The sequence below is a fragment of the Oncorhynchus tshawytscha genome, linkage group LG10, assembly GCF_018296145.1.
Source record: "Oncorhynchus tshawytscha isolate Ot180627B linkage group LG10, Otsh_v2.0, whole genome shotgun sequence".
In the NCBI taxonomy this organism is placed as follows: Eukaryota; Metazoa; Chordata; class Actinopteri; order Salmoniformes; family Salmonidae; genus Oncorhynchus; species Oncorhynchus tshawytscha.
This window is the reverse complement of record NC_056438.1, coordinates 63441131-63458054: the sequence shown is the minus strand read 5'-3', so window position 1 is coordinate 63458054 and position 16924 is coordinate 63441131. Positions and strand designations below refer to the sequence as shown.

At 43.3% G+C, this 16924-nt stretch overlaps 1 protein-coding gene across 6 annotated transcripts in view; it reads left to right on the top strand.

The window, feature by feature from the left end:
• The first annotated feature begins 751 nt into the window (after positions 1-751).
• LOC112260616 (suppression of tumorigenicity 18 protein) overlaps positions 752-16924 on the top strand; it is a 64213-nt gene continuing 48040 nt past the window's right edge. For 5 of the 6 annotated variants that reach the window (XM_042328841.1, XM_024435873.2, XM_024435872.2 and 2 more), the window contains exons 1-2: positions 754-832; positions 1852-2008. In XM_042328841.1, coding sequence (XP_042184775.1) covers positions 794-832; positions 1852-2008 — 196 coding nt within the window. In that variant the 5' untranslated portion in view covers positions 754-793. Of the gene's footprint in view, positions 833-1851; positions 2009-16924 lie in introns of all 6 variants that reach the window. The other variant, XM_042328840.1, reaches the window with a different exon arrangement.

Here is a 16924-nt window from a genome sequence, read left to right as displayed (position 1 = left end):
ACAACTTACAATAAGCATGTTGGTTGGTGTGCTAGCTTAGAAAATATGCTATGAAAAGGGCACTTCACACCAGTTTGCAAGCGAGTTAATAGCTATATAACGTTAAGGAAATATGTTAAAAATGACAAACGTGTGTGGTTGAAGTCCACAATTTGTGAAGCTTAACTATAAGAAGTGAAAATATAACTTGTTAATTTGTAGTCTTCAATGTTTTTTTGTGACATGAGCTACAACTTCACAAAGCTAACTATACTACTTCTGAACACCACCAGAGGTAGCTACTGAAATCAAACTGTTGATACAATTTATCCATCCTGTTTCTTTATTTGTTACAGCTATTTTCCAAGTGACCACCATAACTCATAGAGAGACTACAGGACAAACATGGCTGTGTCCCCAAAAAGAAGAATGAGGGGCAGAGGTAAAGTGTTAAAGCCAGCTGCTAAACTGAAAAGCTCACTGTTCAAATTGGGAGGGAGGGAAGATTTTTTGCAACAGAAGTTGCACTGTTGGCCTGTTGAGTGTGGTGTCAGCCGGTCCCAGACCCAGTGGCCCTCACCGGGCTATGCTCTGCTGAAGGGAGGGAGAGTGGCTAATGGCTGGCCACAGCTCAGGACATGGCCTTGTTTGTTCATGGTCCCCCTTCTCTGAAAAGAGTTATGCTGTCTGCTTTGAATGGACAGCGTTTTTCTTTGTGTGCTCGATCAAAACAGAGGGGCAAAGTTAGTCAGCAAGTTGCATAGCTATCTGCATTCTAATTCTTCCAGCCTCTCTTGTATCAAGTTTGGAAACAATGTTTGACACTGTGTTTGACTGGACTGGGATGCTGGAGGTAGGAGAGATTTGTTTACCTCCCCAATACTAGATAGAACTAGATTCTAATTCCGTAGTCAGCCACTTCTCAAATATATCTACTACAGTAGTGTACAGTAGCCTACAATCATCATATAACCCTCAGAATATAATGCATACAAATGATGGTACAGTGAGTATAAGCTATGTAGTTAAAATATTTATATGCTTTTTAATTTTCTTTTTATCTGATCTATTTTCTAACAAGGTATTTGCCTATGAATCCCTGGCACTTTTGATATTACCTGAAGGCAAATTGTACAGATTTCTACAAGTTATTTACAACAACAGCCAAACCATTCCTCTGGAAACTAGGCTGCAGATCAAAGGATTGGTTTGATCTCTACTTAGCATATTTGTTTAACCTAGCCAGTGATTCTGAAAAGTGCACAAGCTTTTGCCGTGATATGCAGAGCACCCTTTATCTGTCTTTTTCTTGTGTTCGCTCTGGATTTAAGTACTTTCTGTATTTAAGAGACAACTGGATTTGCCAGCTTTTGAAATTGAGTTGCCCACTGCTAGCTGTCTTGGCACCCAGGGATAGATAACTAGGTACGTTCCACCGCTAATCCTGATCGGCCTTGTAATAGTATTTGTGGACTGTTCAGCACTCAATTAGGGCATAATGTGCTTTTTTAAATTTCCTCTAAGTTGGATTAAATTTGAAATCATATGCAGTTTTTGCATATCTACTGTTTACTTTTTGAAGTATTGTTTTATAGCAGTTTTATTCAGGCAATGATGCTCTGCTCTGCACACATAGATGTAAAATGTCAAGCAAAGAAACAATGTTCAAGTGCTCTAAAACAAAATATGCCAGGGCAAATCGGGCCATTTTCTGGAAAGCTTAAGAGAATGCATATGCACACAATGCCCTAATTCTCTCTTACTTTGGGCATGGGGAAAGATGAGCACAGGTTTATTGAGAGCCAGAAAAGGGGGCACATAACTCACAAGAGGGATAAACCTGGGAAGTCATGCTGTAAATGTGTTTTACAGGAAACAATGAAAGGAGCAGACAAAGCGATTGTGGCAAAGTCCTTTGGAATATGGAAAAGCAGCTCTCAAAGGTCCAGGACCATGGAGAAGCCGGATGAGTCGTCCGAGGAGAGCAAGGAGAACCTTTCCAGCTGCACCTGTGAGTCCCTGCGAAAAGGTAAGGAACCAACAACCGATGGAGGAAAAGTGCCTCTACCTTATTTCAAATAGTCATAGGCCTATGTCTCTCGGCTTATTTTTCTTGTGGCCATTTTAATTATTACTAGCAACATTGTTTTTCATTTGACTCTCCAGCTAGCCTGCTCTTTCCAGCCAGTGAACAAACAAACAAACAAACCACATTGTTGGGCAGGAGAATTCCTTTTGAGGGAAAGTGTGTCTCCAATGATACCACGCTGCCAGGAAAAAGACAAAGCAAAAAATAGCTAACACAAAAACAGTCACAGGTGCATGGGACTGAGCGAGAACCCTGTGAATGGTCACCGCAGTCCCCAGGAGGTCTTTCAGTGTAAGCCAGTGCAGTGGGTGGACTTCTGACAAGGACATTGGTGAGCAGCCAGGTGGAGTGTGTAACTGTGAATGCTCCTGTTTATTCTTTTCACATGCTAATGTACCTCCAATCTGACTTCTCTATGTGGCAAAACTTTACTTTTAGTTTACGTTTATCCACACTAAATATTGTACTACACTTACAAATATAAACTCAACATGCAATGATTTCAAAGATTTTTCAAAGAGTTGCAGTTCATATAAGGAAATCAGTCAATTGAAATGTATTCATTATACCCTAATGTATGTATTTCATATGACTGGAAATAGAGATATGTATCTGTTGGTCACAGATACCTTAAAAAGAAGTGGCGCTGTGGATCAGAAAACCAGTCAGTATCTGGTGTGCCCTCCATTTGCCTCATGCAGTGCGACACATCTCCTTCGCGTAGAGTTGATCAGGATGTTGATTGTGGCCTGTGGAATGTTATCTCACTCCTCTTCAATGGCTGTGTTACGTTTCTGGATATTGGCGGGAACTGGAACGCTGTCGTACACGTCGATCCAGAGCATCCCAAACATGCTCAATCGGTGACATGTCTGGTGAATATGCAGGCAATGGAAGAACTTGGACATTTTCAGCTTCCAGTAATTGTGTACAGATCCTTGTGACATGGGGCCATGTATTATCATGCTGAAACATGAGGTGATGGCAGCAGATGAATGGCACGACAGTGGGCCTCTGGATCTCGTCACGGTATCTCTGTGTATTCAAATTACCATTGATAAAATGCAATTGTGTTTGTTGTCTGTGGCTTATGCCTGCCCATACCATAACCCTACCATGGGGCTCTCTGTTCACAACGTTGACATCAGCAAACTGCTTGCCCACACAATGCCATACATGCTGTCTGCCATTTGCCCGGAACAGTTGAAACTGGGATTCATCCATGAAGAGCACACTTCTCCAGCATGCCAGTGGCCATCGAAGGTAGGCATTTGCCAACTGAAGTCGGTTAAGACGCTGAACTGCAGTCAGGTCAGTATCCTGGTGAGTACGACGAGCACCCTGAGACAGTTTCTGACCGTTTGTTCAGAAATGTTTCGGTCATGCAAACCCACAGTTTCATCAGCTGTCCGGGTGGCTCGTCTCAGACCATCCCGCAGGTGAAGAAGCCGGATGTGGAGGACTTGGGCTGGCGTGGTTACGCGCGCATCTGCAGTTTTGAGGCCCGTTGGACGTACCGCTAAATTCTCTAAAACAATGTTGTAAGCGGCTTATGGTAGAGAAATAAATACTCAAGTCTCTGGCAACAGCTCTGGTGGACATTCCTGCAGTCAGCATGGCAATTGCTCGCTCCCTCAAAACCTGAGACATCTGTGGCATTGTGTTGTATGACAAAACTGCACATTTTAGAGTAGCCTTTTATTGCCACCAGCACAAGGTGCACCTGTGTAATGATCATGCTGTTTAATCAGCTTCTATATGCTCCACCTGTCAGGTGGATGGATTATGTTGGCATAGGAGAAATGGTCACTAACAGGAATGTAAACAAACATTTGAAAGAAATAACATTTTTGTGCATATGGAACATTTCTGGGATCTTTTAGTTCAGCTCATGAAACATGGGACCAACACTTTACATGTTGCATTTCTATTTTTGTTTATTATATAAATTGTGCCTTCCTGTATTATACTTACGCAAAAATGCATATTCTATTCTTCTTAGCCATTTACTTTATGTTCGTATTTTGATATTTTATTATAACTTACTGCAAGTAAGCTTTTTGTTGGATAGTGTATACCATGTCTATCCTGCACATACGACTAATAAAGAATGCATCTTGAAACTTGAAAAACGTAAAACATACAGAAGCATTTTGATAACTCGTTTACATTCAATGTAATAATTGATGATATGCATTGAAATTGAATTAGTGTGCAGGATGGTAATCCAGTGTTACATAAAGATTAACATGCCTTTTTATTGGTACTGTAGGGTCTGACTTTCCATCCTTAATTGATGTAACTCTATTTTGTCCACAATTACAGTAACATGTATTTGGCTTATCAGCATACACTGTTGGCACCAAATATTTGCAAAGGGCAGATCAGATCAAATCAAATTGTATTAGACACATGCACAGGTGTAGACCTTACAGTGAAATGCTTACTTATGAGCCCCGAACCAACAGTGCAGTTTCAAAAAAATATGGATAAGAGATAAAAGTAACAAGTAATTAAAGAGCAGCAGTAAAAAATAAAATAACAATATATACAGGGGGGTGCCGGTACAGAGTCAATGTACGGGGGCACCGGTTAGTTGAGGTAGTATGTACGTGGAGGTAGAGTTAAAGTGACTATGCATAGATGATAACAACAGCGATACGGGTAGAAGTTGTTTAGAAGCCTTTTAGACCTACATTTGGCGCTCCGGTACTGCTTGCCATGCGGAAGCAGAGAGAACAGTCTATGACTAGGGTGGATGGAGTCTGACAATTTTTAGGGCCTTCCTCTGACACTGCCTGGTATAGAGGTCCTGGATGGCAGGAAGCATTGCCCCAGTGATGTGCTGGGCCGTTCACACTACCCTCTGTAGTGCCTTGCCGAGCAGTTGCCATACCAGGCAGTGATGCAACCAGTTGCCATACCGGGCAGATGCAATCCTCTCGATGGTGCAGCTGTAGAACCTTTTGAGGATCTGAGGACCCATGCCAAATCTTTTCAGTCTCCTGAGAGGGAATAGGTTTTGTCGTGCCCTCTTCATGACTGTCTTGGTGTGCTTGGACCATGTTAGTTTGTTGGTGATGTAGACACCAAGGAAATTGAAGCTCTCAACCTGCTCCACTGCAGCCCTGTCGATGAGAATGGGGGGCGTGCTCGGTCCTCTTTTTCCTGTAGTTCACAATCATCTCCTTTGTTTTGATCACGTTGAGGGAGATAGGCTCCACATTCTGTTCACATGCACCACTATGTGGACAGTATGAACAGAGAAGTATGTGGATTATACGAATAAGATCATTCATTCCATCTAGGTCGATGGACCCACAATTCTGTCCACTTTACCAATACTCCACCTTGTTACTCACATAATTCCAGCCTTACAGTAAATAGCTAACTTTAAAAGATATCATAAGCTTTCATCATAGTAAAAACATTTATCTATCTGTGCATATGTCTCTTTCAAATTCAGTTTCTGGAAAGGGATATATGGTTCCTCTGTAGTAGAAACATTTCCATACCTTCTAGTGTGAACTCCATTAATAGCATCAAAGGCAGCATTAACATCTGCACCTCTAGCATATTTTCTGTATAACCAACCACCACAAATGACATGCTGTGTTCCTAACCCAGCTCCAACCCTGAATTACTGTGTGCTCAGTGTAATTATAAAGGAGGATTGTTGTCAGGCTATAATGCAGAATGCCAGGTACACACTGGCGGTGTCTCCCATTCCCACAAACTCACTGAGCCGTAACTATGTAGCCTACAATATGTACCCTAATCTCTAAGGTCAGCAGTAATTAGTTTAGATTTCTCTCTCTTTCTTGTTGAAACCTGAAATCAGCCATTTGTCTGCTGATAAAAATAAAACATGAGGGAAATGGAGAAAGCGCAATACTTTGGTGCTCCATTCTTCCTAAGCCTGTTTAGGTCAGGGAGATCAGTCAAGATTAAGTTTGAAATTGGATGTCTATCCATTTCCTTATGATGTCGGGAAATGCCTTCAAAACTGTCAGTAGGGGAAACGGTGAGAGCTATTACGGTCAAGTAGGCTTGGGTGGTGTAGATGGCTGGAGGATGGGTCTAATCCCATGACTCTGGGTCAGAATGCTGCGTGTTCAATCCCAGTGGATTGAAGACAAAATACCTAAAGTGTTGCTTGTTCACCCTCGATCATCTCCTTGTATCAGTGGCGGAGAGCAGGTTTATACTGAAAGACAAATTCCAGAAAAATAGGTTAAAACATGAATGAATTAATCTCCTATAGCTTGTTATTGCCTGTTGACTGCTACAGCTATACTAAAATGCCCACTACATGCTCAACCTGCTTCCAGCCAAACAATGACAATGCAGACACTACACGATAACAAGCTAGATTTAGCAAACATTTATAAATATAAAATGGTCATCTATTTATTTTATTTTATGCAGACTAGCTATACAATTTGAAAATCTTAACAAATTATGGATTATGATTATTTGCTGGTTAAAAAAGGGGAGCTGCAAGAACATTAGTTTGCACCCTCTATCTTAATGGAAAGGCAGGGTTGGGTCGTCACTGTGTAGGGTCGTCACTAGTTAACACAGCCACAAAGTCACAAACCCCATCTATTTCTACTTTTTCTCTTCTTAAAATTGCATTTAAAATGTCTCACATTTACCCTAACTTTAACCACACTGCTAACCTTAGCCTAACATTAAATTAAGAAGTAAAAGCTCATTTTAGTTCTCATAAATTTGTACGCAATAGCCAATTTCGACTTTTACTGTTTTGTTGAATGGAAACCCAAGTGTAGGCTACAGAGAAAAGCTATTTGGCTCTCAGACAACTCATGATTAGGAAGAACTTTGCAGCAGGTGTTTCTGATTTAATTAACATGCCATGCTGGTGGTTGTAACATTTTAAATAAATCCAGCCCTGAAATGAAACGTAGGCTGAAAAGAAAGTGCACATCTCATAGGAAAATACACGTAACATGCTGACAACACCACTCGCGCATGTTGATTTTGTCAACCCACACCAGATGCGATCAGGACATGCAGGTTTCTCGGAATCTCTCCTCCTTCAGGCCTTTTCTTCTTTGGACTTTATATGGCGGTTTGCAACCAACTTTTTAAGGTGCATTACCACCACCAACTGGACTGGAGTGTCGACCTCAGTTCATCTTTCAATCAACCATGTGGGTATATGCTCCAACAAACCAATGAGGAGATGGGAGAGGCGGGACTTGCAGCACGTCAAGCTTCAAAAATAAACTCAGCAAAAAAAGTAACGTCCTCTCACTGTCAACTGCGTTTCTTTTCAGAAAACTTGACGTGTAAATATTTCTATGAACATAAGATTCAACAAGTGAGACAAACTTTACAAGTTCCATAGACATGTGACTAACAGAAATGTAATAATGTGTCCCTGAACAGGGGGGGGGTCAAAATCAAAAGTAACAGTCGGTATCTGGCCACCAGCTGCTTTAAGTACTGCAGTGCATCTCATCATGGACTGCACCAGATTTGCCAGTTCTTGCTGTGAGATGTTACACTGCTCTTCCTCCAAGGTTCCTGCAAGTTCCCAGACATTTCTGGGGGGGAATGGCCCTAGCCCTCACCCTCCGATCCAACAGGTCCCAGACGTGCTCAATGGGATTGAGATCCGGGCTCTTGGCAGGCAATTGCAGAACACTGACATTCCTGTCTTGCAGGAAATCACTCACAGAACGAGCAGTATGGCTGGTGGCATTGTCATGCTGGAGGGTCATGACAGGATGAGCCTGCAGGAAGGGTACCACTTGAGGGAGGATGACAACAAGCTCAGTCCAATGATAATGTGACACACCGCCCCAGACCATGACGGATCCCACTCCAGATTACAGGCCTCGGTGTAACGCTCATTCCTTCGACGAGAAACCCGAATCTGACCATCACCCCTGTTGAGACAAAACCGCGACTCATCAGTGATGAGCACTTTTTGCCAGTCCTGTCTGGTCCAGCAACGGTGGGTTTGTGCCCATAGGCGAATTTGTTGCCGGTGATGTCTGGTGAGGACCTGCCTTACAACAGGCCTACAAGCCCTCAGTCCAGCCTCTCTCAGCCTATTGCGGACAGTCTGAGCACTGATGGAGGGATTGTGCGTTCCTGGTGTAACTCAGGCAGTTGTTGTTGCCATCCTGTACCTGTCCCGCAGGTGTGATGTTCAGATGTACCGATCCTGTGCTCTGCCACTGCGAGGACGATCAGCTGTCCATCCTGTCTCCTTGTAGCGCTGTCTTAGGCGTCTCACGGTACGGACATTGCAATTTATTGCCCTGGCCACCTCTGCAATCCTCATGCCTCCTTGCAGCATGCCTAAGTCACGTTCACGCAGATGAGCAGAGACCCTGGGCATCTTTCTTTTGGTGTTTTTCAGAGTCAGTAGAAAGGTCTCTTTAGTGTCCTAAGTTTTCATAACTGTGACCTTTAATTGCCTACCGTCTGTAAGCTGTTAGTTTCATAACGACCGTTCCACAGGTGTATGTTCATTAATTGTTTATGGTTCATTGAACAAGCATGGGAAACATGCATGTTTAAACCCTTTACAATGACGATTTGTGAAGTTATTTGGATTTGTACAAATTATCTTTGAAAGACAGGGTCCTGAAAAAGGGCTGTTTCTTTTTTTGCTGAGTTTAGAACCGAGTTCTATTTTATTGCCTGGCTGCGCAGACGTGTGGGTGCAATGATTGAATAACGTGTGTGTACATTTATTTTGCAAAGCTTGCGCACGTGGGCGTTGTGGTCAGCATGTGAGAGTCACGAAAACATTCGAAGTCACACATTCGAATTTGGCACTTCAAATACAGTGAGCTCAAAGTATTGGGACAGTGGCACATGTCTTGCTGTTTTGGCTCCAGCACTTTGGATATCAAATGGTACTATGGGTAAGCTCTGGCCATCGTCTTTCAGCTCAAAAATGTGAATTTCTATTCGTGTGGGCGTTTTTAAATTCAAAACTTTTGGAGAAATTGAACAATACTGAGCAGCAGCTTCAAAATTTGACGTTTGGCAAAATGGAACGATACAGAGTAGGGTGTCCAAAACACTTCCAAATGTTCTATTTGGAGCAACTTTTAAATGTGGTCTTTGGAGAAATGTGGATGAACATCTAATTCTGCAGTGAGACTGTGAGAGCTTGTTGGCTTAGGTTATATGACTGAGCCATGGTTGCTGTGTGAAATTGTATCCCGATACTGGCACTGTGTCCTTGTGAGGGAGTCTTGTAAAATGGGTTTACTTAGCGCCTTTGCTGGCATTTTCCGAAGATAGCAAATGCACAAACACTGCCCCCTGATCGTATTAACTGTAAAACAAAGTGATGTAAGTCTTTGTCTGCTTGTGTGGCATAGGTTTCCTCTGTATGAGTTTAGTGGTCAGCTCAAAATGTATGTTGCCAGGGATGTTACAGAACCAACATGCAGTTCAGCCATAAGACAAGTATCACTATATAATATACCTGACTGATTGTCTCTTCTGGGGTTTATCATTGGACATGAATTGACTGTAAACGTCTGTCCCCAAAATGCACCATGTTAAACTAGAGACCTGCTGAGTGAGATACCCTTGCCCTTGGGCAACCATCCATGGAAGCAATCTCTTATAGTAACACATACAGTACTTTACATTAAAGGAACTAGTATGAGACAAGTTATTAATACTGTTGCCCTCTTTTGCAAACACATGTCTTGCTGATATGGTGTTCTCCTTTAAGCCCTTCCTATGGACACATTGTTTTTTGCAATCATGCATAAAAACAATATACTGTATAGTATACTGTACAATGCATACAGTACATGGCCCACGTGTACTGTACACCTAGTATTTTACAGAGACTAGAATACCAAGGTGTGGCGAGATCTTTCTTTAATCACTCAATTTACAGTACAAATCAGTTGAAATATCTCCACGCATCCCACTTATTTACATTTGAATTACTACTATTACTTATTTTTGGGATGTGACTATAGCAAGGCCTTGCACTAGAACGAAGCAAAAATACTTTTCCACTGGAGGTTTAGGTGCTTGTTTCTTTTAAATGCCATCATCTTTGCTGAAATCCCCTCTCAAAAGAACCTTTCACTTGCTGGAATAAATTCAAATTAAAATTTAAATCCCTCTTTGCATTTCTTCAGCCTCTTTTAAAATAGCTGCCTCCTTTTAGAAAGCTGTTTATGTAGTGATCTGTTCATAATCCAGTTTGTTTCTCAACAGCGAAAAACACAGAAATCGTATTATCACTATCTTGGAGAGATGATGCGAGAAATCAGGAACTATAAATGTCTGGATCTGTAGAAGTTTTCTAAGTGCAAAAGACCATTTATGAAGAACAGTAACATTTGACTTGCAAATATTGATAGTACATTGTATCGAGAGATCTCAGAATGTATCAAATACCTTCTGTGATGTTATTCAGAAAACTAGACAATGGCTGTACAGAAGTCTCAAATATGTGCTAGGTAGATAACTTATCAAAAATGTTCTCCTATGTGATATACAGCTTTTGTACTGAGCATATGAAGATTTAACTATTGGCACAATGGGTGAACCTTACATGTCATTGACAATCTTCCAGACTTCTACAAACAAAAACCCTTCCCAATCTCACAAGGCCTTCTAATATTTTGTAGAAAACAAGATTTAATCAAGAATGAAATTAATAAAAACATAAAACAGCAACACATTTATATGGAAGTGCCTTGTAATATCTATCCAGTTGAAAATATGTAAAATAACTGGGAAGAGCCTGTTGGGAGATTTAATTTGCTCCAGCTAGATTGGGTTCATTGTTTGGAAACAAATTATAATTCTCTCTCCAGAAAGTTAACAAAGATCTAAACAAAAGGAAATCAATGGCCAAGCCCATTAATCACTCAAACCAAGCTACTTGTGCTGAAGAAACTTACTTCATAATCAATTTCTTTGTTTTGCTCAAAAGGGCATTTGCATTCTGATTCATGTCAGCAAGCTTATTGTATTGGGCGCAATCAAAATATTGTAAACCACATTAATGAAAGTATTTTTGTATTTTCAAGTGTCTCTGAATAGTCATCATGAAAAACGGTGTCTGTCTTACAAACTGATGTAAAAAGCTGTTTTTAACATGGACCACTGTGCTACTGATAAGGGTCATGTGTTGATTTGTCAACAACAAAAGGTATCGAGGTGGAACATTGTGCCAGACTCTTATGTCTAGTGATTTAAGACTTATGATTCTGGCATTGATAATACTGACCTTTAAGCACAAGTACAAGCAATCCAACTCTGCAGAGTTCCTGCTAAAGATCATTGGTTATAAAATCGAGACAAATCTGTGAGCTACAGAATGCGTTGCTGAATGCTACTTATTATTCATTATTATTATTATCAAGACAATCTACTGCTCATCAGCATGATCATTACAGAAGCCACAGACTCACCTGTTGCCAGGTGGTCATTATTTTTTGTGGTCATTATTTTGCCTGGCCATCCCAGGGGGGCCACTTTGTGGATTGGTCGGGGGTTATGTCGGTCTGTTGCCACGAGTCAATATCTGAGACTGCTAGTGTCACGTTCTGACGAGAAATCCTCGACGGGAGAGGACCCTGGGCAAAGCCAGGGGAGTGTCGCCGCCCCAAGGTGCAGCAGGAGAAACGGCAGCAGGAGCAGCGAGAGGAATGAATGGACATGGGAGGACGAATTGGACGGAGAAGGACCCTGGTCTCAGCCTGGAGAATATCGCCGCCCCAAAGAAGAACTGGAGGCGGAGAGGCGCTGGTATGAGGAGGCAGCACGGCGACGTGGATGGAAGGCCGAGAGTCAGCCCCAAAAATTTCCTGTGCTTACCGGGGGGCTAGAGAGACCGGACAGGCACCGTGTTATGCTGTGAAGCGCACGGTGTCCCCAGTGCGGGTGCATAGCCCGGTGCTGTACATTCCAGCTCCGCGTATCGGCCGGGCTAGAGTGAGCATTGAGCCAAGTGCCATGAAGCCGGCTCTACGCAGCTGGTCTCCAGTGCGTCTCCTTGGGCCGGCTTACATGGCACCAGCCTTGCGCACGGTGTCCCCGGTTTGCCTGCATAGCCCAGTGCGGGCTATTCCACCTCGCCACACTGGCAGGGCGACCGGGACCATTCAACCGGGTAAGGTTGGGCAGGCTCGGTGCTCAAGAGCTCCAGTGCGCCTGCACGGTCCGGTCTATCCGTCACCACCTCCACGCACCAGCCCTCCGGTGGCAGCCCCCCGCACCAGGCTGTCTCTCCGGCTCATCCTTACAGGGGCTCCCGCCTGTCCAGCGCTGCCGGAGCCTTCCTCCTCTCCAGCGCTGTCAGAGTTTCCCGCCTGTTCGGCGCTACCAGAGCTCCCGCTCCTCAGTCCAGAGGCGCCAGAGCTACTCAGTCCAGCGCTGCCAGAGCCTTCCTCTCCAGCGTTGCCGGAGCTTCCCGTCTGCCCAGCGTTGCCGGAGCTTCCCGTCTGGCCAGCGTTGCCGGAGCTTCCCGTCTGCCCAGCGCCATCTGAGCTTCCCATCTGCCCAGCGCCATCTGAGCCACCCGTCTGCCCAGCGCCGCCTGAGCCGCCCGTCTGCCCAGCGCCGCCAGTGCCGCCAGTTAGCCAGGGGCCGCCAGTCAGCCAGGGGCCGCCAGTGCCGCCAGTCAGCCGGGGGCCGCCAGTCAGCCGGGGGCTGCCAGTGCCGCCAGTCAGCCGGGGGCCGCCAGTGCCGCCAGTCAGCCGGGGGCCGCCAGTGTCGCCAGTCAGCCAGGGGCCGCCAGTGTCGCCAGTCAGCCAGCGGCCGCCAGAGCCGCCAGTCAGCCAGGGGCCGCCAGACCCGCCAGTCAGCCCGGGGCCGCCAGAGCCCCTCAGCCCAGAGCCGCCAGAGCCCCTCAGCCCAGAGCTTCCGCCCCTCTGTCCCGAGCAGCCCCCCCTCTGTCCCGAGCAGCCCCCCCTCTGTCCCGAGCTGCCGCACCTCTGTCCCGAGCTGCCGCACCTCTGTCCCGAGCTGCCGCCCCTCTGTCCCGAGCTGCCGCCCCTCTGTCCCGAGCTGCCGCCCCTCTGTCCCGAGCTGCCGCCCCTCTGTCCCGAGCTGCCGCCCCTCTGTCCCGAGCTGCCGCCCCTCTGTCCCGAGCTGCCCCTCTGTCCCGAGCTGACCCTCTGTCCCGAGCTGCCCCTCTGTCCATTGAGAAGGGTCGCCGTGGTTAGGAGGCCACGGAAGCGGACAATAAGTCAGACTAAGACTATGGTGAAGTGGGGGCCACGTCCAGCACCAGAGCCGCCACCGCGGACAGACGCCCACCCTGACCCTCCCCTATAGGTTAAGGTTTTGCGGCCGGAGTCCGCACCTTTGGGGGGGGGTACTGTCACATTCTGACCTTTATTTCCTTTGTTTTGTATTTATTTAGTATGGTCAGGGCGTGAGTTGGGTGGGCAGTCTATGTTTGTTTTTCTATGTTTTGGGGTATTTCTATGTTTCGGCCTAGTATGGTTCTCAATCAGAGGCAGGTGTCATTAGTTGTCTCTGATTGAGAATCATACTTAGGTAGCCTGGGTTTCACTGTGTGTTTGTGGGTGATTGTTCCTGTCTCTGTGTTTTGCACCAGATAGGACTGTTTTAGGTTTTCGCACGTTTGTTGTTTTGTTAGTTTATTCGTGTACAGTTTCTTTATTAAAGTACAATGAATAACAACCACGCTGCATTTTGATCCGCCTCTACTTCACCTAAATAAAACCGTTACAGCTAGAGTAGACCCAGTTGAAAACCAGTCCCCAAGACCCAATACTTAGACCCAGAACTAGACCTAGTGTTTCAAAACTGTGACAAGATCAAGACCAGATTAAATGTTGAAAATGAGATCCAGGCCAAGACAATTGTAAGAAGTCAGGCATCTTATTCCTAAACATAAGCCATTGCATTGCCTACCAGCTCACACATAAGGGAAACAAGGCACCCTGGCACTTGTGCGTTAAATCATTCCTTCCTGGCCACATAACTCTGGCAAGAGGAGGTATTTAGCGTTATGTCTTGACCACAAGTTGAGTGACTACGAAGACCATGTTGTCCAAACATTAGCCCAGACCAGAAGTATTGGATCCAAAGACACCGATCCATAGACCTTGGGCACTGAAACCCTGGTCCATGCAGTCTTAAGTGGTGTTGACCTAGACCGTGAGATCAAGTCTCCATCTTTGCTACATTTCACTAAAAGATGAACAACTAGTCCCTTTTAATATCACCTAGCATACTACGATATTCAGAACTGTTGAGCATACAACTTTTCCCAGAGATTGTGTATGCCATGGTAAAGCACGAAAGAACAGTCAGAAACTTTTGTCTGCAATCTGACTTCTTCACTACTACAGCAGCAGATCACCCAACGGTGTTATGTAGCTTTTTAATCACTGCAGTACCTCAAGTCCTAGAGTCGCGAGGTTGTCATTAAGCATTGGGGGTGTGTCTTTAAAGGTCGCCCAACGTTATACCCTAGTTATCCACAAGGGGAATGTAGGGTAGTACTAATTGTTTCTTTAACTGTGATTTAGTTACATGCGTTGAAGATAATGATCCCCATGGAAAATGTGCTGTCTTTTCAAAGACACTTTCCCTGCCTGTTGACATCAACATAAGGATAGTTACACATGCTGGAGCTATATCATCAACATAAGGATAGTTATACATCCTGGAGCTATATCATCAACATAAGGATAATTACACATCCTGGAGCTATATCATCAACATAAGGATAGTTATACATCCTGGAGCTATATCATCAACATAAGGATAGTTATAAATCCTGGAGCTATATCATCAACATAAGGATAGTTATACATCCTGGAGCTATATCATCAACATAAGGATAGTTATACATCCTGGAGCTATATCATCAACATAAGGATAGTTACATATCCTGGAGCTATATCATCAACATAAGGATAGTTATACATCCTGGAGCTATATCATCAACATAAGGATAGTTACATATCCTGGAGCTATATCATCAACATAAGGATAGTTACACATGCTGGAGCTATATCATCAACATAAGGATAGTTACATATCCTGGAGCTATATCATCAACATAAGGATAGTTACAGTGGGGAGAAGTATTTGCAATAAAATGCAAATTAATTACTTAAAAATCATACAATGTGATTTTCTGGATTTTTGTTTTAGATTCCGTCTCTCACAGTTGAAGTATACCTATGATAAAAAATTACAGACCTCTACATGCTTTGTAAGTAGGAAAACCTGCAAAATCGGCAGTGTATCAAATACTTGTTCTACCCACTGTACATATCCTGGAGCTATATCATCAACATAAGGATAGTTACATATCCTGGAGCTATATCATCAACATAAGGATAGTTATACATCCTGGAGCTATATCATCAACATAAGGATAGTTACATATCCTGGAGCTATATCATCAACATAAGGATAGTTATACATCCTGGAGCTATATCATCAACATAAGGATAGTTACATATCCTGGAGCTATATCATCAACATAAGGATAGTTACACATGCTGGAGCTATATCATCAACATAAGGATAGTTACATATCCTGGAGCTATATCATCAACATAAGGATAGTTACAGTGGGGAGAAGTATTTGCAATAAAATGCAAATTAATTACTTAAAAATCATACAATGTGATTTTCTGGATTTTTGTTTTAGATTCCGTCTCTCACAGTTGAAGTATACCTATGATAAAAAATTACAGACCTCTACATGCTTTGTAAGTAGGAAAACCTGCAAAATCGGCAGTGTATCAAATACTTGTTCTACCCACTGTACATATCCTGGAGCTATATCATCAACATAAGGATAGTTACATATCCTGGAGCTATATCATCAACATAAGGATAGTTACATATCCTGGAGCTATATCATCAGCATAAGGATAGTTACATATCCTGGAGCTACATTATATCATCAACATAAGGATAGTTACACATCCTGGAGCTATATCATCAACATAAGGATAGTTACATTTCCTGGAGCTATATCATCAACATGCACACAGTGCCTTCAGAAGTATTCATACCCCTTGATTTATTCCACGTTTTGTTGATTTCCTTTCTCTCCTATTGACAAACAATAACCCATAATGACAAAGTGAAAACATTGTTTTAGCAAATTTATTGAAAATTAAATGCAGAAATATCTCATTTACATAAGTATTCACACCTTTGAGTCGATACATGTTAGCATCACCTTTGGCAGCAATTACTGCTGTGAGTCTTTCTGGGTAAGTCTTCTAGGAGCTTTGCACATCTGGATTGTACAAAAAAGTATTCTTTAAGCTCTGTCAAGTTGGTTGTTTATCAATGCTAGATAGCCATTTTCAAGTCTTGCCATAGATTTTCAAGACAATTTAAGTCCAAATTGTAACTAAGCCATCTAGGAAAGTGGACAGAACCAAGTTTTCCTCTAGGATTTTGCTTAGCTCTATTCCATTTCTTTTTAGCCTAAAAAACTCCCTAGTCTTTGCCGATGACAAACATTTCCATAAAATGATGCAGCCACCACCATGCTTGAAATATGAGGAGTGATACTCAGTGATGTGTTGTTGGATTTACCACAAACATAATGCTTTGTGTTCAGGACGTAAACTTCCTTTCTTTGCCACATTGTTTTCCAGTTTTACTTTAGTGCCTTATTGCAAAGAGGATGGATGTTTTGGAATATTTTTATTCTGTACAGGCTTCCTTCTTTTCAATCTGTCATTTAGGTTAGTGTTGTGGAATAACAACAATGTTGTTGATCCATTCTCACTTTTCTCCTATCATAGCCATTAAACTCTGTAACTGTTTTAAAGTCACCATTGGCCCCATGGTGAAAACCCTGAACTGTTTCCTTCT